This window comes from Herpailurus yagouaroundi, unplaced genomic scaffold (assembly GCF_014898765.1).
Source record: "Herpailurus yagouaroundi ecotype Mexico unplaced genomic scaffold, PumYag 29, whole genome shotgun sequence".
NCBI classification, from domain to species: Eukaryota; Metazoa; Chordata; class Mammalia; order Carnivora; family Felidae; genus Herpailurus; species Herpailurus yagouaroundi.
The window spans coordinates 59743743-59763872 of record NW_024412377.1 but is presented as its reverse complement, the minus strand read 5'-3'; the positions used below and the strand labels follow the sequence as shown (position 1 = coordinate 59763872).

Here is a 20130-nt window from a genome sequence, read left to right as displayed (position 1 = left end):
TATGAAGTCACTTAAAGATCTAGTCAGACTCATGAAATCCCCCATCAGCTTAAATGGAAAACACAGTCCTTGCCCCCCCCCCTCCCTTCGCCCCCGCCCATTGTACTGTGCTCAGAGCTCAGACCCAGGCCCAGCCTAAAGGGATTGCAAAACATGCTCTAGCGTGGACTTGGGAAAACAAAGAAAACTCTACTCTTTTCTCCTCCAGACAGTCTGAGACGCTTTTGTGCCCTTGGGCTTTTGCCCAGTTCTCTCATCTGCCTCAGTCCTGGTACTAAATTGGTTCAAGGTTTGGAGGAAAGTTTCAGAGGAAAGGATGTTTAGAGTTCTTAGAAGCTGAAGTCACTCTATGGACCAGAGCATAGACCACCTATGGCCACCAGAGGGCGATGACAACAGCTTCGTGTAGAAAGCTGCTCCCAAGAATAACAGCAGTAAATTACACCTAATGTGTTTATGAATGATGGAGGGGCTGAAGTGTGTGCGACTATACATGTATGTGCAGTTGGATGCCTGCAGCTATGATTCTGAAAACATGCTAAATAGAATGAAATAAAAGCTGCGCCTCTACTATATATTCACAGGATATGGCCAAGTCGTTGAAAATTTCCTTGAAGGAAAATGAGGTAGAAGGAATTAGAATAGCATTCATAATTGTAATTGTGGTATGCGTGATTGTGTGTGGTGTGAGAGTATGCATATACACGTGTGTATTTGAGTGTGAATGTGTAGATGGATGTGTGTGTGTGAGCCTGAGTGTAAGCATGCGTGTGCACAAGTGTGTGTGCACACGTGTGCACACGTGCACACGCATGTTCAGGGCTCATTTAGACTTTGCCAGTATGAGCAGACTTCAAGGAAGTCTGGGCAATGTTTCCTACAGTTCCTGCCCTCTCCCTCCAAACAAACAAACAAAATCATTCCTACAAGTATTTATGGAGCCTCTAACACACGCGCCCCTCCCCACCAGCATCTGGAAAAGCTCAGACCTGGCCAATTTAGAGCGCTATGGAAGAATGAAGGCTCTGGGGGCTGAAGGGATGCCTCACATGCGAATGACTGTTTTGCAAAAAACACTTTCTCTTCTTTGATGCTCAAAACATCCCAGTGAGGTGTGCCCAGACAGAGCTGTGGCCCCTTGCTTTGAGGAAACCAAGGCTCAGAGGTGATGTGATTGGCCCAGAGTCATCCAGTCAGGAAGCAGAAGCTGACTATGAACAGGCATTGTCAATCCAGGGGTCCAAGTCCCTGCCATCACTACTTTGAGCAGCACAGCTGGCACTGGGTCTAGGCAGAGCAGGACATGTCTCCGAGTAGGGGTTGACAGCAGCGACCTAAACAACACGGACAACCATTTTATGTGACACATGTGACTGTGAAGTGTGTTAGTATCAATACAATAGGTCCTTTAGGAAGAACTTGGGGATCTTTGCCAAGATGAGGTAGGATCTTTGCCAAGGTGAGGTAGGATCTTTGAGGATCTTTGTAGATGAGGTAAGGACGAAGCTCCTATCGGCTGTGATGTAAAATATGAGTGAATGTGAGTGCTGCGGTTTGGGGTACCTAGCAGCTGTGTGGCCTTGGGCAAGTCACTTGACTTCTCTGAGCTTTATTTCATCTGTAAAACACGGTACTCAGATGCCCCCTTGCGGGACGCTGTTGGAATGGAAGGAAGGAATAGGAGCAGAGTGCCTAGCTCAGTGCCAGAATAAAGAAAAAGTGCCACCAGCGAGAACAATCCTTAGCTCCTTAAAAGTTAATGGATCTCAATTCTGGGGCCCTCCTGGCGAAGCCCCTTTCCTTCCCTCATCTCCTGCCTCCTCCCCTCCACGCTCTCAGTTGCTCCAGCAAAGTTCCCAACTTAGTTGACATGACGCGCGGCTCAGCCAATGGGAGGCGGAGCTGGCGGTTTTGGGGGGGCGGGAGGGGTGGGCCCCGCGTCTCCGGTGTCTGCCCTGCTCAGTGAATGGAGAGAGCGAGCGCCGGCCAGCTCACCCGGCTGCCCCGTGCCCCAGCCGCCGCCGCCGCGCTCCCGAGCTCAGACTCAAGCCGGACCTCCCCAGGCGCCGTGCCCCAGTGCGCTCGTCCTCAGGTCCCCGACCCGGCCCACGCACTGGGCTGCGGGCCACCGGGGCCAAGAGGCGCTCGGCACCTGGGCACTCCGAGCGATGCGCAGCGGGGCAGCGCCGGCCTCGCGGATGGAGCTGCTGCTGCCGCTACCGCCGCCGCCGCCGCCGCCCGGCGCGCCCCGCTCCGCCCGCGCCCCGTGCGCCTGAGCGCCGAGCTCGCTCCTCCTCCGCGCCAACTCCGCCGCCGGCTCCCCAGGCCGCTCGGGCTCCGCGCGCGCTTCCCCAGGCTCCACGCGTCTTGCCCCGCCGAGGCAGCCTCCTCCAGGCGCGGGCCCCTGCACACCATGGCCACCGGGCGGACAGGGGCCGGCGCCGCCGTGCGCGCCCGCCTGGCGCTGGCCTTTGCGCTGGCGAGCGTCCTGAGCGGGCCCCCAGCCGCCGCCTGCCCCACCAAGTGTACCTGCTCCGCCGCCAGCGTGGACTGCCACGGGCTGGGCCTCCGGGCGGTTCCCCGGGGCATACCCCGCAACGCCGAGCGCCTGTGAGTACCTCCGCCCCCCCCAACCCGGGCCACCCACCTGGGTCCATAGTGGGGCCCCAGGCACCAGATCTTTCCTTTCCCTTTGGCCGCACTGGATGCAGTCTCTGCTGTCACCCTCTCCTGGGTCGGATCTTTCCTTCTCTGAGTTGGGGTCTCTGGCGTTGGGCACGTCTAGAGAGAGGTCTTGAAGCCCACCGGGATGGGCAAAGAGCAGTGCTTCTCTAAGGGTGAAGGCTCCAGACGTAGGGCCCGGTGACAGCTTCCAGCAGAACGCTGGCAGGAAGCGAAGGGAGTAGACAACACTGCAGCCAGCGAGGTCTTAGGGTGAGAGCATGGGGTCTGCGCTCATGAAAGAAGGGAGGCGAAGGAGAAAGCTGAAGGGTGATGGGGCGTCAGGGCACGGAGAGGGGAGAGGGCCGAGACTGTGACCAGCTTGGAGATCAGAATGGGCCACTTTCCGGCTGCCCTTGCGAGCGAAGTTGGGTGTGTGTGTGAAGGTCTAACTTCGGAGGAACCAAACGAATTCAGAGTGGGTGCTTGCAAAACCCGCCCTGCCTGGAGTGCAGTCTCAGAGATGCCAAGTTGCAGCCCGGGTGAATTTTTTATGGCTCGGTTATAAATGCCTCCCCAAACGGGCCGGAGAATGGAAATGCTGACAGCCCTTTAAATGAGAACGAGCGCTATAATCTTACAAACCGCACTCAGCCTCGGATCCAGGGTTTGGCAGCGAGAGGAGAGGCGTTTGGAGAGTGGGGTGGATTGACCCTCGTTTTAACCCCAATTGTGCAACCAAATATTTACTTTTCATATGTCAACGTTTTGGAAACATTTATCATTTTGATCCTCGGACCAAACTCAAAACTTGGACTCCGAGGGTGGGCTCTTCCCAGCCCGCAGTTGGGGAGTACGGAAGGAGGGAGAAATGGTGGAGGGGGTTGGAACCAGCCTGGGAACACAGCCCAGAAGTGGGTGAGGGTTTGCTCCAGTGTAATAGACTTCTCCACGTCTTGCTCTCTTTGTGTCTCCCTTCCCCACGTGTCTTAGGGGTAGGTGCGTGGGTATTCCGTTCTGCCTTCTTGACTTTAGGCTGGCAGAGAGAGAGTGGCATGAGACTAAGTGGATTGTCCTGGAGTGTGTTATTCCTGTTGATCACGTCCTGTCACCCCACTCTCTTCCTCAAACTCTATGTGTCCCTGGGCAGAATCTCAAAGGTACTACCTACCTTTTCCCTGGAGCTTTCCTGTGGCTCAAAACATCTTTTTTTCAAGTGCGTTGATTATTCTGTGTGGTCATGAAATTCTAGAGGGTTGGAGCTGAACCTTCGTTAACACATGTAGAAAAGGTTCAGAAATGTGACACAACTTGCCCAAGGTAATACAACAAGTTAATGGCAATAAAGGGGCCACAATCTAGGTTTCCACAGCTTAATTTAGACATTATAGTTTACCATACCAGTTACAATTTTGTTTTAGTGGTATTTTGGGGTAGCTAACACTGTGCTAGCCATCTTTGGAACAAGGGTCAGTGTGGGCCAAAGTCTGTAAACAGACAGTCTTGGGAGGGTTCTGGCTGGGCTTGGGTCTTCGAATAGGGTGCTCTTGCTACTGTTTCAGGTATACCCTGCAAACATTCAGTTTGCTTTGCCATTAGGTCTCCTGTTGGGAGTTTTGAGACTCCCTGTCCTCCATTGTAAAAAAACATGGTGCATAGTTGGGAAGCCAGGGGGAGTGAGCCCTTCTCCTGTTGTCATGGAGGAAGTCTTCAAAAGCTGCAAGCACAGCACAGCAGCCAATATGCCACCCACCTACCTTGGGGCTGTCCATCTGCTCTACAACTGGAGAAACTGGGTGGAGACTTGAGTTCTGGGCGTTCACATGGGGCCCTGCTGCAGTCACGGTCATTCGCAGACCTGGGCAGAGTGGGCTGTACTTTGGAATAGTCTCCGGTCACTGGTGCCTCTTCGGCTGGGGTGCATTGGGTGACGCGGCTACCCAGTTTAGCTCCTCATTCTGTTCTCCTTCCTCCCTGGGAGAGGGGGCAGCCTTTAGAAGAAAGCTGGGCAAGGAGTGCTGCGGGGCTAGGAGCAGCCGACCAACAGTCCTTCACCACCTCTCACCCTCTTTTGGTCAGCCCAGCTGTAACATTTGAATTCTGCAAACTCTCGGGTCCAGTGTGTGTGTGTGGGGGGGGGGGGGGTGATGTCTGGCATTTCAAAGCTATGGAAAGGATTTCTTTAGGGAGGAATTTCTCATTCATCCCTCTCTTCATTCATTCAACAAACATTACTTGAACCCCTACTGCATTCCAGTAACTGTATATAAAATCATTGCATATACAGAAGAAAACTGGCAATTCAGCTTAAGGAATGTAAGCAAAGGACCGAGCAAAGGGAACTTCCTTTAGTGAGTCTTCTAAACTTTCCAGGACTCATTTCTTCATGGGGCATATGTTTTGTCAGCATCAGCATCATATGCTCGGGACCTTCCTAAAATCCAGTTTTCTGATCTCAAATGTTTCTGTTCTGTTTTATAACAAAGAAGAAGCATTTCTGCCTTCTGCATTCCTGCTACTTTACCTCCCAGAGAGGCTTTCCTGAGGAGTGTGTGTGGTTGGTTTTCTGGGGGTTTTTGAGTTCTGAGGCCTCATTTGCTCATGCTACCCCTTAAGGAAAATCTGCCGGGGGATAATGTGGTCACCATTTGGACTTTGCTTCAGGCCTGCAATGGGGTCTGTTATATTGTTCATAATTAAGCTGGTATCAGAGTTGGGAGGGGGGGGGTCTGTGTTCCAGCTTCTTCTCCATAATGTCAGCACATTGCATAGAAAGAGAAACTCTATGTCGTTTATAAACTACCAACAATCTGTTTCCCTCAATGAGGAGGTGACACCCACAAGAAAGCTAAATAAACGGAGGGGAGAATTCAGTGTAATTTATTATCCGTGCAGCAAAGATAGAGGACAAGAGGAGAGGAAGTGAATGGTGGTGCCTGAAACAAAACATTTACCATGGAGCACAGAGTAAACAGATGTCGCATTTACCCCTCTGAGTACAAAAGGAGCCCACAGATGTAATTCTTCTCCAACCACAATCTCAGCCTGGAAGAAGAGGAGACAGATGAAAATGAACTCTCACGAGGGGCCCCTTCTCTCTGTGCTGCCTAAAGGCAGGCAGAGGCCTACTTCTCACCCACGGCGAGGTGGTGGCCCAAACAGCAGAGTGGGGCAAGAGTGGACATCTTTGGTTTTTCACTTGGCTCCGGAACATGCTGGAGACTGCTGTATTTAAATAAACATTTCCTGTTTGCGAAGGAAAACGGGTGAAAGGCTGAAACGTGAGAATGTGGTAACTTAATTTTCTCCATCACTCCAGATGATGGCAAGCTTCGCCGGTGGTTGCGTCCAATAAAAACCAACACCGTGTCACAGGCTTTCCCTCACTTGACCACAGAGGTCTCCAGGTCAAGTGGGAGGCTTTCCAAGATGCTCTGTGGCCAGGCCCTGCATCCTGGTATTCCTAGCCTCAGGGCCAGCCCAGTGGACTAGGGGCAGTTTGGTGAATCCTGGGGCCTCTCTGAGCACAGTGCTCTCCTGGTGAACCTGTGGGTTGGACACGAGCAGTTAAGTGCACCTGCCTCCAGTGTACTGTGCAGCTGAACAGATTGCTCTACCTTTCGGGGCTTATTTTCCTGAAAGCAGAATTCTCGTGTAGTCCTAATAGTTTTCCTTGTATGGGCCTCTTCCCCTGTGCCTAGAACAGTGCCTGGCACATAGTAGTTTTTCAACCAGTATGTGTTGACTAAATGAATACATCTCAAAAATACAAGTTTTTCTTTAGTTCTTGCACGTGAAAGATGGGCAGTTAGAGCTTTGCATTTTTTACGTATGGCCAAGGGCAACTTACTAGTAACCTATTACATGAGTTATTAAGGGTTCCTGAAATTTAGCTTTCATGAACTAAAATTATTGCCTTACTAGAGTTAGCAAGGACTCCTAATGAGTGACACAACTCTGGAGTCTGGTTGCCAGGCATTGCTTAGCAACCTTGCAAAACTCCTACTGTGCACATGCCCCTGAGAAGAGCTAGAAATCCCAAACACTTAAACTGTAGGCCTTTCTAATCAGGAACTCATCAGCATCATCCTGCGCTCTCTGTGGTTTTTGATTGCTGCTCTTCTTGTATTAATTGATGTATTTGTAGGATCATTATTAGGTTTTGCTTTTGCGGATCATCTGGGTCTTGTATATTTCTGCATTTTTTTGCATTTTAACAGTTATTTTGTTTCTCTCTGGTTCTGTTTGTTGTCACTGAGTTCGTCCTCCCCTGGAAAGTGAGAATGGTAGATCTGAGAGCCGTGGAGTCTTTTCCACTGACTAAGTGGACTACATGGGCCGTGGCAAGGTTTCAGAACCCTGTGCCTATTAGTTCAGGGTGTCAGCTCTGGAGGCAGAAGGCTCTGGTTTGAATTCTGGCTCTGTTACATCTTTGCTGTTGCACCCTGGGTGGGTTACTCCACTTCTCTGGGCTGCAGTCTGTTTACTCCCTTTGTACTGTATTTCCACAGCTGTACTACAGGGATGATGATCACTCTGGTCCCCTGTGTGCATGTTGTGAATGTGGCCTGAGACGTCACATCATACACTCAGCACAGTGCTTGGCACTTCGATTCTCCAGCTACCTCTCCTTACTTGGAAAGTATGCATAGTAAATGTTCCTCTTGGGGAATCAAATGAAATAATGGACAGGAAGTGCTTAACACAGTACCTGGCACTTAGGCCTCCATCAGCCATTAATGGTAGTGACCATGGCCGTTATTTCTATGGCTTCATCTCAGGCCCCATCCAGCTGGAAAGCTTGAGATGCCCACTCTAAATGTACCCCATGGAGGCAAGGTCTTCGCTAGCACGTAGGCTGTGCCCAGCACGCTTGTGCCTGGTCCCCCTCCCCCTTCCTCTCCAGTTAAGCCCAGGTTGGCCTCCGTTCCATAAAAAGGGGATTACAGTTGAAGTGGTTTATATCTTTTCCATGGGCGTGCTGCTTTGTGGTATATTTAAATAAGGAATGCATTTTATTTATTTATTTTGGGGGGTTAGATTTTCATGGGGAATTTTTGGCCCTGACTTTTTTTTTCAGTGCTCATTCCTTCTGTCTTTCCCTAAATACCTTTTACTGACTTCCCATGTCTGCCTCTGTTACTGCTTTTACTTGAAACAGCTGTATTTACTAGTATGCTCCACCCTCATTATGTAAGGTGGTGTTAACCCTTTTTAGAACTGTTGAAAAGGAAACAAAACAAAACAAGTCATGGGAGGCTTTCCCAGAAAGCTGTTGTGGACCATAACTAATTCCAGATAGGATAGATGCAAAGGGTGCCCTGCTATGGTGCATGGTGTTGAGTTTTCAAAGCTCTTCATTATTTGTCATTCTCCAGCCTTAAATTTAAATCAGTCTTGCCCAGGTAGGAAGAGCTCACAGTGGGAATCTTCTGCTTCTCTGTTCTGCAGACCTGGATTATGTTTTGTAAGTAGTGCTATTGCTGGTCTGCCAAAGGCTGTACTTTCTTCCCACTCACTGTGGTCTTCATAGTTCTGTCGCCAGCACTATATTTGATATGCCATTCTCTGGGAAAAATTCCTCAAGAGTGTGTGATTAAAAGTCCTCAATAGTGAGGGGAGAGGGAGGTGAGAAAAGTAAGGATCTTTAGGTAAAGGTATAGACTTTAGAGCCAGATAGGGTCCGCTCCTGGTTTCTCCATTTACCAGCTGGGTGACCTCAGTTTTCTCATTTGTAGAATGGGAATAATAAAAATACCGCACCCCCCCCCCCCGCTTTCATAGGGTGCTATGAGTACTGAATTTACTCGCATAGACTGCCTAGATCATAGTGCAGCCTTTATAAGTGTGGCTGTTATTGTTATCATCATAATTCTTACCAACTATAGTCCTTCCAGAGCTCCAGATAAAGCCTGATTTGAAACAATACAGATTGTTAGGGTTGAAAAGGCTCCTCTAGTCCAAGTTCACAGGCAGCTTGATCTTCCACTAGCGTAATTTTGGAGAGAGCGGCCATTCTCCTTTGCTTGGTTACATCTAGTGGTGAAGAACTCAGTTCTTTCTAAAGCAATTAATTCCATTTTAGAAAACAGTTTTAACCTGAAAATTTTCTTTGCCTGGGGGTTGAGCTTATCTCCCACTGACTGTTGTTACACAGAGCAAGTATAATCCTTCTTCCAAATGGTAGGATTTCAAAAATTTTATTGCCGTTGTGTTTCTCACTACCCACTTATCTAAGTCTTCTCCTCTCTTCCATACATTTTTATAATTACCTCAGCGGCTCTGTATGTGTTAGACTTTGAGACAGGCCCCCTCCCCATTCCTAGTTGTCTTCTTCTAAATACGTTTCACTGTTCTTTGCTCGTATTAGTTTGATTGAGTCCTTCCACTGCCTTGCTACCTTGACTTCTGTTGACATCCTAAAGGAACATTTTCAGTTTAGACAGGCACACCCCTAGGTTGGCTCATTTCTACCAGGCTATTCCCTGACTCCCCCATGTCTTCCAGCCTTCCCTGCTGTTGATCCTGTTTTCCCCATCCCAGATTTGTGCAGTTGGCTTTTTGGAGTCTAAGCGCAACACTTTGCATTATCCTAATTAAATTTTGGCAAATAGTTTAATTTCATCAGCTTTTCAGCAACATTTTCTATTTTGATTCTCCCATCTAGTGTGTTGTGACTCCTTCCCCCACTCCCTCTGCAGTGAGGAGCTTGCCCTGTGGATCTTTATCCAGGTTGTCAATATAATCAGCACAGTCTTCTCTGCTCTCTTGAAGTCTTTCTATGGCCAGGATGTGGATCATGTAAATATATTGTCCGGTTCTTTCTGGCTGGGAAATTTTGAGGTCTTATTGGCCTGTAGCATCTTCTTTCCCTGGGGTTCTGTTGTTCATATTTTCTCTGGAATGATTTCCTATTAATGCTTAATTCCTCTGTTTGTTGAATATTTTCTAAACTATTGGTTTCTCATAGCACTTTCCATTGTGATTTTAGCTTCACCCTTGTTCTAGTAGTCTGATGCCAGAAGCCCTACCAGCATAGGATGTGGCGTGTGTGTGTGTGTGTGTGTTATTCTCTCCTGTAAAGCATTGTAGCCTGAGAAATGGGGCTCTTCTGTCAGTGGCAGAGCTCAGCTGAGAAGCCTCACTCTTGTAAAGTGATTTCCTTTAGCATCTTGGGTGCCCATTGGCACAGAGCACATTCGCTTGAGTAGTGCTGAGAATGAATGTGTTGGAGGATGAAGCATAGAGGTGCACATGCTTTCCCCAAATTGCTAAACAATAATAATGATAATGACAATGACAATCACTGCCACCGCACCAGCTGCTGTTTATTGAGCCCCTCTTTGTGCCTGGCACAGCTCTCCCACTTTACACACTTGCTCTCACTTAATCTAACAGTCATGCAAAGCAGAAGCTCATCCTGTTCTCATTTTACAAATAAGGAAACTAAGAGAGGCAAAGTGACTTCCCCAGGTTGGAGCAGTAGAGTCAGAGCTCATTCACGCAGGCTGGTCTCAGCTCCATGCCCCACCCGCTGATCATGCCAGTCTTCAGCAAGCCTTTGAAGTCGGCCCCCTTTCTTGTCTTCCAAACCCAATTCTCAAGTAAGAAGAAGGAAAGAAGGAGGGAAAAAGTGAGTCCCAGTTGAAACAGGGAGCACCTGTTTGAAGCAAGGCACCCCCGAGAGGAATGGCAGTGCTGTGTTCTGGACCGCTGGTGGTACAGCCGTCATGTCCAGTTGGGGAAGTAGGCGGCATTCAAATTGGAGCTTGAAGGATGAATAGTGTTCCCAGAGGTATTAATGGAAACATGGTAGAGATTTGCAGAAGTTCATCGTTACCTGGAACGAAAGAGAGCCTGCACCCATTTTAAAATGATAGGAGCAAAGGGGGGGTCTGGGTGTCTCAGTCAGTTAAGCGTCCGACTTCAGCTCAGGTCATGATCTTGCAGTCTGTGGGTTCAAGCCCTGTGTTGGGCTCTGTGCTGACAGTCCAGAGCCTGGAGCTTGCTTCGGATTCTGTGTCTCCCTCTCTCTCTGCCCCTCCCCTGCATGCTCTCTCTCTCTCTCTTTCTCTCTCTCTCTCTCTCTCTCTCTCTCTCTCATAAATAAGTAAGTAAGTAAATAAATGAAGTTAAAATGATAGGAGCTATACTTGAGGAAGTTTCATCTAACAAGGGTGTTTAGAGATGGTCAGGTCTTAGGAAAAGTATCACCGTGGTTATGTGGCTAATTATTATTTTTATTTTGGATTTTAGGGGATAAACCCTCCAAGAAGGGTCCTGATGAGGCTTCTTGACCAGTATTCTTCCCCCACAAGGATCTGTTTAAATTTTTGTAGGGACTGCCTTTCTCTCCAGTTAGAGGTACCACTTGCCTTCTCTCAGCCATGATCTCTGGGCTCCCCCACCCTGAGATCAGGTCCTGATAGAACAGGACAAGTATAAGATGCATCCTGGCTGGAGTGAAGATGACTTCACTCTTCACAACCTTATCACTGCTTGTGTGGCCTCAGACTCCTCTTGTCCGAAACACCAGTCTGGGTTCTCGACCCCTGATTCATTCTGCACTTTGGCAGTACTGTGACTTGTGGTTCCTGAAAGTCAGCCAGCACATTTAACCACCCACCTTGACTCCCTCTTGAGTTTTTCGGCCTCCCTAGTTCCTGTCTGCTACCTGGCATACCCACTCCTTGCTCCCTTGCACTCCAGAATTATTAGTGTATGCCTTGACTCTGGCTGTGGAGTTCATGGTCCTCTTCTGATCTGAGTTGTGTGTGGGCTTAACCATGGACCTGTGTATTTTCTGCATCTCTCCTTGAGCTTGAGCTGCTCCTGGTCCTTGCCTTGACCCTTCCAGCTTGGCTTCTTGCCTCCTCACCTTCCCCTGCCTTCCATGTAGCTCTGCATAGCCTTGGCGCTGAATTCAGACATTCATTCTCTAAGCCTCAGGTCCTGAGATTGCATTGCAGGAGCATCTTTGTGGCCTGGACCTTCCTTGGAGACTGGAGACTCGAGACTCCAACTTGTGCTTATGTCCTGGAAACAACCTCAGACTTCATCTTCATGGCCACCTGAAAAGCCTTTTATGATGTCTAGCATGAAATGTAGAGATGAAATATAGAGATGTTCCAGGGCTGGACTCTGTGAATGATAAATTGCTTGCAACATTCTCCCAAGTTATCTGCAACCCAAACAGAGGGTAGAGCACGTTTTTCTGTATTGAAAAGCCCAGCAATGGTGATTTCATTGAAGAGATGTCCTGTTCATAAATGTGTTGCAGAAGTTTCTGGACTATCTAGTACTTTGCTGATATTCTTTCTTCTCCGCATCTCTGCCCAGCCCTAGAATGTAGATAGAGAAGTGTTTTATATATGGGGTTTCTAACTGGTATTAATGTGAAACCAGTAGGGAGTCCAATTTGATATAAATTAAAATGAGTAAAAAGAGGGTGCCTGGGTAGCTCGGTCGGTTAAGCACCTGACCCTGGATTTCAGATATCAGTTTCATTGGTTCGAGCCCTGCGTTGGTCAGTGCAAAGCCTGCATGGGATTCTCTGTCTTTTTCTCTCTCTGCCCCTCCCCCGCCAATGGGGTGTACATGCGCTCACCCCCCCCCCCCCAGTAAATAAATATTTTAAAAAATGAGTAAAAAGACCCAGGCAGAATCCTGGTTTCCATCCCCCTCCCCTTTTTCTTTTAACTGTGGGACTTTGTAGGAGTATCTTTCTGAGTCTTAGGTGCCTCATCTGTAGCCTTTAGAATGGTAGGACTAACCCTTCTCTCCTGGGGCTGATGCAAGGTTTATATGAGATCAGATGTCTGCAGATACCTCCTAAATTTAGTGCTCTGCGAATACCTTAATGAGTCCACCCACGATATCTGATTTTAACCACTAAATCCTGTATTTGAAAGATGATCAGTGTGAATTTTCAGAAGAGGAAATGGAGTGAGTTCCAAGTCACCCATGCCTTCACGTTCTTGTTGGGGGTTCCTTTTCACTTACTAAGGTGCATTGTTTACAAAAGCAAAGAAAGCGCCCCACTAGCCAAGTCAGCAGCCCAACCAGGTGGAGCTTAGAGGACTTTTTGTCTAATAGAGTAATGAATAAGTGGCAGTTTCCAAGAAAGTAGAACCCCATAAGGGGCTGTATGAAGGATGAAGTTGTTTAAAGGAACTATTTATTGAGTGCCTACTATGTGCCAGGAATGGCGATGCATAAAGCAAGCAAAATGTCCTCATAACTAGGACAGCTCAAAATAATATGATGTAGTCTGGGCCGTTGCTTCCCACAAAATGACTGACAAGGCAAAGGCCACCATGATAGGTTCAGAGAGGAGATTCATAGGATGGCAGGGGAAATGCTAGAACAATGAGGGAGGCGGGACACCAAGCCCTCAGGAACCACTGATGAAAGCGAGTCTCACTCATCCCTTTTAGTGGGTACAAATACGCAGAAAAACTCACACATCATAAAAAAAAAATAGTACAAGTGGAATTAAAAAAACTCATGGGGAAAATATTAATCTGAGAACAATTGTATCCGAGAAAGCATTCAAGTATGCCTCTGCAGCTAGCTGGCAAACAGCACAAGTTCTGCATTTTATTAGAGCCCTAACTCTGTGTAGAACACTGACCTTATTTGAGAAGCATTTCATAAACACTGACACACAGCCCAGCAGCATTTGAGGCTATGAGGAGATACAGGGCCTCCTCTGGGCGGCCAGCTTCCCTTCCTGGACGCTTGCAGCTGTAACCAGACCACTGGACGTTGTTCCCCTGTGGTGTTAATTCACTTATTCTTCTCTCTCAGGTTTAACAAGCAGGTAGGAATTTTCTCAGGGGAAAATGAAAGAGGGGGCTTTGGACTGAAATGTGCTCTTTGGGCAAGTTTTCCTGGGAGTGCAGTGGGCCATGAGCAAGACTAAGCTTTGGAGGGAAGGGTCTGAGAACTTAGATTTGGCCCAGTTTCTTGTTGGAGAGCTCATCCTGTGCCTGGAAACCAGTGATGTGTATGTGTATAGGAGGGTGGTTCTCAAGCAGCTTTTACCTGGTCCTGTGGAATAGAAGACCCGTGGCTTGCAATAGCCCTAAGAAATGTGTGCACCGCCTTTCCTCCTACTACAAGTTGGCAGTTTTCTTTCCATCTGCTGCCAGCTTGAAAGTCCTGAATTTCTGCCATGGAACTCGGTTCTGTCCCTCCCCCTCTCATTTCCTTCCTTAGCTAAGAGATTTTTAGGCTTTTGAGGCATGTTTGGAGATCATCTGGTCTGCCCCTTCCCCACTGATCTGACCCACCTGGACAGAGAAGTGTCTCAGAAAAATCGTGGGAGGGGATGTCATCTTTGTGGTGGGAGCTTCCCTTCTGAGAAGCTTGCCTCCTTTCATTTCAGCCTTGCTCACAGCATTAGTCCTGAATAAAGATCTCTCAGCCTTAGGAAGCCTCTGCCAATCTGAGAAGCTAGGGAGAGAGAAGAGGGACCAAATCTAGTACAAAAATAAATAAGTAAATGAAAGGGATAATGTGGAGCTAGAGGGGAGAGGCACAAAATGGGTGACTTGGGATTGCAGTCCCAAGACCCTAAGCACCAGGTACAAGCAAGTACCTAAGCTTGTGTAGAGTCTAGAAAGGGAAGCCCTCAGATAGGAAAACTGCAAGGGAAGGGACGCGGGGAACCAGGACTGGAGTGGGAATCCAAAATGGGAAGGCCAACTACTTCATGGGAGTTTTTAATGAGTCTAGTGCCCCCCACCTTCTAATTACTTCTTACCACAAGATGGTAACCAGTCTGTTCTGTTTACTCTGTTTACTCATACATTTTAATACTTTCTGAAACATTTCCCATAAGCTTCCTCATGCCCTGTGTCCTCCTTGTATGTTCTAGAAATTTTGCAAAGACCTAAATCTCCTCTGCGTTCTTTCCCGACTGGAGCTGCATGCTGATTCAAGCCATATTCAGCCAGGAAGCTCTCTTGCCGTCTTTAAAACAAGAAACATCTTCTTCTGAGAAGACTGCACTACAGTTTTCTTTGTCTGTGTTGCTAACGAACAAAGAGGCCCCGTTGCAAAACAGCATTTCACGAGCAGAGCGGGGCTGATAGCACCTCTTGCCAAATGTGACTGTGTGTAGTTGTGTGTGGGGGGAAAACAGCTTTGTCAAGAGGAGAGCCGACGGAGGCAGCTCTGGGGAATTTTTAGCAACTGCAGCATGGTGTAGTGGAAAGAATGCTTGCATGGGAATTTGGAGACCTGGCTGTGCCTCTGACCCACCGTGTGACCTCGGACAAGTCACTTGACCTCTCTGGGCCTCAGTTTCCTGGTCTTTAAAGGGGATGAAGGGAGCAGGCTGGATGATCTCCAAGGATCCTTTCAGCCCCATGCATCCTCACTTCTGGGGGCTGGGATTTGAGGTTTAGACCTGAGCCAGCATCCATCCAACCCAAGGGACTTTCTAGAGGCAATAGAATGGCCAGGACAGCTGCTTCAGGGAGTGGCTGGTCCTTGATTAAGGCTCAAATAATTAGCTCAGCTCCACAGTTAGCCTTCTGAAATTAAGAAAGAAAAAGATGTTTAGGTTCAAAAATAGCAGTTGGGGTTCCTTAAAACCGATTGGCTTTGGGCTTTGTACACTTTATGCACAGACATAATTTCCCTTCCTCTATAGAAAGCTGTTTAAAGTATTGATACTGGAGTTAGTGTGACCCGGCTTAAATGCCATAGCTAGGTAGGTAATCTTGGGCATGTTCTTTGATAGTAACCTGCTTCATTGGGTTGCTGGAAGGTTCAAATGAGGTAATACATTTCAAGCTTAGAGGGCAGTGTTTAACCTTAAATAACCACTCAGAAAGTCATTTTTCTGATTACCTATTTCTGCTTAACAAATCATCCCAAAACTTAGGGTTGGAAAGCAACAACCATTTCATTGGTTGTTTCTCCATGCTTCTTTGAGTCCGGGTTTGGGACATGGCTCAGAGGGATGGTTTGTGTCTACTTCCTGATGTCTGAGGCATCAGCTAAAGAATGTGAGAAGACTAGGGGAGATTTGAACCGCCGGGTGTTAGAATCATCTTCAGGCTGTTCTCTTACACATCTGGCAGACAGGCTGGGTTGACTTGAAGGAAGGTTGGCCTTAGGCTGGGATCGTTGACCAGAGTCCCTCCATGTGACTTCTCTGTGTGGCTTGGGCTTGTTTGCCACATGGTGGCCATGAAGTGTTCTAACTTCTTACATGGAGACTCAGAGCTCCAAGAACAATGTGCCAGTAAACAATCCAGAGGTTGCATGACTTTTTAGGAACTAGCCTTAGAAGCAACAAAGTGCCCCTTCTGTTGTATTTTATTGTTCTAAGCAGCACAAGTTAGTTAGCTTGCATTCAAGTTAAGGACCACCTGTCAAAGAGAAGTCCCAAAGAACCTGTGGCCATGTTTTAAGACCTCTGTAGCCATACAATTATCATTGTTACTTTCTGTACTGTGTATATAATCTCTTAACTAGATAAGAAGCTTCTTGAAGGCAGAAGCTATACATTTCTCTACAGAGGTTTAGTACAACACTTATGAACGTAAAGCTAAGTGAACACATTTAAAAAAATGAAATTGACTTGGATAGGCAGGAGGTTTAGTGGAAAGACCCTGATCATTAAAGCCAAAGAGAGTTTGGTTAAAAAAATGAATTAAAAAAATGTGCCCTTTGGCAAATCACTTGTCTTTCTAGACTGAGTTTTCTCACTCCCCGTTCAAATGGAGACGTTATACCTATCTCAAGGATTGTTGTAAGAATTAGGGATAATATGTGCAAATGGCCAACACATATTTGATGCTAATGAGCATTGTGAGGCGTTGTGGCACTGTGGCAAGCACATAGATGCTCAAGGTGACAGAGTGGTTTCAAATCCCATTGCTTTCTTTTCTTGGAGGGCAAAATGGGTATAATAGTATATTATGTCTAGGTTTATTGTAAGGAAGATTAATACATCATGTAAAGCTTCCAGCTCAGTCCCTAACACACAGCAGGGACTTAATACCTGTAAGGCCTGTAAGAGTACCTGTTGAGTAGCCACAGTTAAAATTGCTGTTCTTTTGTTTGTACACTGATTCCTTTATGAATTTATGCATCGAACAATTATTTATTTAATGCTCATATCTCATAATAGCTTCATTTCTTAAGTCCTTGCTTGGTAGGGCCTGTTAATGCCTAGATCTGGGGAGATATATTCATGGATGGAGAATTGGCCCTTCAGCAAGGAGCTCACAGGTGCAGGCCAGCTGCTTGGGACAGTATTCTATTTGAACACAGGTGCAATTGAGTTTTAATTGTCCCTGTTGACTTTTGACCCGAGAGTGCCTCCTGGCTTCCTCCAGTTATAACCCTTTTTGCTCAGATATCCACATGTGTCCTTTCCTCTTTGAGCCTGTCTTCTTATTTTTTTTTAAAGTTTATTTATTTTGAGAGAGAGAGAGAGAGAGCCAGAGCACATAAGTACATGCATGAGTTGGGGAGGGGCAGAGAGAGAGGGAGAGAGAGAATCCTAAGTAGGCTCCCCACCAGGGGCTCCATCACACGAACTGTGAGATTATGACCTGAGCCAAAATCAAGGGTCCAAAGTTTAACCAACTGAGCCACCCAGGCGCCCTCTTTGGGTCCGTGTTCTTTACTACTGTGTAACTACAGGCAACATGTGAGCTCTTTGTGTCTGTTTTTGTTGTTGTCTTTTTAAAAAGCATTGTTTTCCTAGCTCAGATGTGTCAAACTATACCAGTCTGATCTGTGTGGTGCCAAGAAGGACACTCAGTCATTTCTCCAGGTGGTTCCTAGGACCTGAGGCTCTATTAGGAACCATTGACTAGGAGCTCCTCCCTTTCTTCCTGAAGATCCCTCCCCAAAGCCCTAGCCTTAGCCTTTTTTTAAAAACGAGTCTAGAGAATCTGATAAATTGTCTTTGTCTTTAGAAAAATACACAGACACAATATGAACACAATGTATTTTGCAGACGATTTTGAGGTTATTCATGGCCACCTCACCAGGTGGCATATTTCTTCGGAATGATTCTGTTTCAGTGATTTTGATTACACGATCTTCTGGCCTTTTGCTGAGTTCTACTTGAGGATCATAGTGTACCTGTGAGACTTAGGTCTCACTTTTCCAAGTCCTGCATCCGTCCATTGCGGTAGACATGTGATGTGTTTGGCTGCCAAGAACTCGGCTTTCCTTCCTAGCCAAGTATCATCTTCTGCGCCCACAGGATGCAGTTGACTGGGTTTGTCACCAGGGGCCTTGCCCTCCCCTAGTCAGGGGATGAGCTCATGCCCCAAGTCAAGTCCTTTGGGTGCTTCCTGCCTGGAAATGGAATCTTAACCAAAGAGATGAAGAGATTGGACATGATGGCTTGCCATTTCATCTAAGCACTTCTGCAAAATGGCCAGACATGCCTGCTTTTCTTTTCCCCAGACCTGTTCTTCAGAATCCCATTGAATCCAGAAGTTCCTGATAGCCTTCTAGTGAATTGCCTTTTGCTCAAGCTTATAAACTTGCCACCAGATAACACTGAGAAAGCAACAGACAACAAACTTGTGGAGGAGAAAGTGGCATAATGAGAAAGATTATGACTGGCGTTTGGAGAAAGGCAGACCCAGGTCTGAATCACAGTTTTACCATTCACCAGCTGGGTACCCTGAGGCAAGTTCATTCTTCTCTTAGGATGTCAATGTCATTGCAAAACAGGGATAATGAGTCCTGAAACCTTGATTCTCAAACTTGGCTGTGCATGGAAATCACCTGGGGAGATTTTAAAATTACTGGTGCCTGGGTCCCATCCCCAGAGATTCTCTTGAATGATTTTGGGGTGCTTTCCTGGGTGTTGTGATTTTATAATGCTCCCAGGTATTTCTGATGTGCAGCAGCGTTGGAGAAAATTGACCTAAAGAAATTCTTCAAATTATAGAGGAGATTAAATGATAATAAGCACAGTGGAGGGATTGATAAAAGTCATTCTCCTTTCCTTTCCTTTCTTAAGGTGAGCCAGAATCGCTTGCCTTTGCTTCTAGTACGGTTTTCTTTGTTTGGAACAGTCATCGCCATGCATGACAAGCACGGTGCAATATAACCCTGCTTATTTATACCATTTGAGGTGAAGGCCAATCGTAGATGTAGCCAGAATTATAGAATATACAAAAATGTGACTACTGGCACATCTGGGGAATAACTAGGACGAGTTCAACAGTGTTTTGTGAGAGCGTTCTATGGAGTAACTGCTTTAATGAGAGATGAAATTGATTTATAATTACCATGGCAACATCAAAATAGAGTGATGTCTCCCCAAGGGACCTGGACCAGGACCCATGAGGATTCTCTCCCACGTCTTCCCTGTAACTTGCTGAGTGGCCTTGGCTCAGACAGTTCATCACTCAAGTCCTCGGTTTCCTGAGAGCACATTTTCTGATGGGTGCAACTTCAACAGAATTTTTTAGGAAATCTGTTGATGTGACTGTTGTTAAGACACTGATGAAAAGATTCTATAGGAAGCAGAGTGAAAGCAGGGCCTTGAGCCTCTCAGAAAAGATAATTATAGATATCGGTTCTCCTATCTCCCCTCTTCCCCTACCCCACAGCCTCTCCCACATCTTACCATGTAGGAACCTGTCCAAACCTCTATCTTTATGAAGGGCTTTCTATAGAGAGGGTACCAAGGGAAACTCCTATCTTAACCCAGGGCTTCTCTACCTAGGAACTATTGACATTTGGGGATGGATTTTTTTTTTTTTTTGGTTGTGGGGAGCTGTCCTGTTCATTTTAAGATATTTAGTAGCATCCCTGACCTCTACCCACAGATTCTAGTATAAGCAAGCCCCTCTCCTGTCTGACATCCAAAAGATGTCGCCAGACACTGCCAAGTCTTCACTTCCAGTCTCAGCGAAATGGGTTTAAGTAAACAGAGCAGCATAAATGTTGTGGGTGCACAGTGGTTAACCTCCTTAGTGCCCTCAAATCCCAGGGAGCCAGACAGCTATCAGGAATCCCTACATCCATTGTTACAGATGGGGGTTCTGAGTTCCAGAAAAGTTAATAGTAATCATAATAACCACCGGCTACCATTTATTGAGTGTTTATTATGTGTTATGTGCATGGCTAAGTGCTTTATATATTATATTGTCTCAATTAATAGTTACATTGACAGAGCTTGCAAAGCAGTGGCCAATAGGCCAAATTCAACCTTCCAGTGTGTTGTACTTGGCTCATATGGTATTGGCTCATAGAGTTGTTATTTTTCTTTTGAATGTCGGTTTCTTGCCAACATTTTAAGATTGAGTGAATTCATATAAAAATCCACCTCCAGCTTCTTTTTAAGAAGTTGGTAAATTTGGGGGTACCTGGGTGGTTCAGTCACTTAAGTGTCTAACTCTCGATTTTGGCTCTGGTCATGACCTCATGGTTCGTGGGTTTGTGCCCCACGTTGGGCTCTACACTAAAAGTACA

General features: G+C 46.9%; 1 protein-coding gene across 1 annotated transcript in view; it reads left to right on the top strand.

Annotated features, from left to right (window-relative positions):
* Positions 1-1968: 1968 nt before the first annotated feature.
* The window catches only part of SLIT3 (slit guidance ligand 3), a 595338-nt gene continuing 577176 nt past the window's right edge, over positions 1969-20130 (top strand). Inside the window, exon 1 of the mRNA XM_040444444.1 lies at positions 1969-2610. Coding sequence (XP_040300378.1) covers positions 2414-2610 — 197 coding nt within the window. The 5' untranslated portion in view covers positions 1969-2413. The remainder of the gene's footprint in view (positions 2611-20130) is intronic.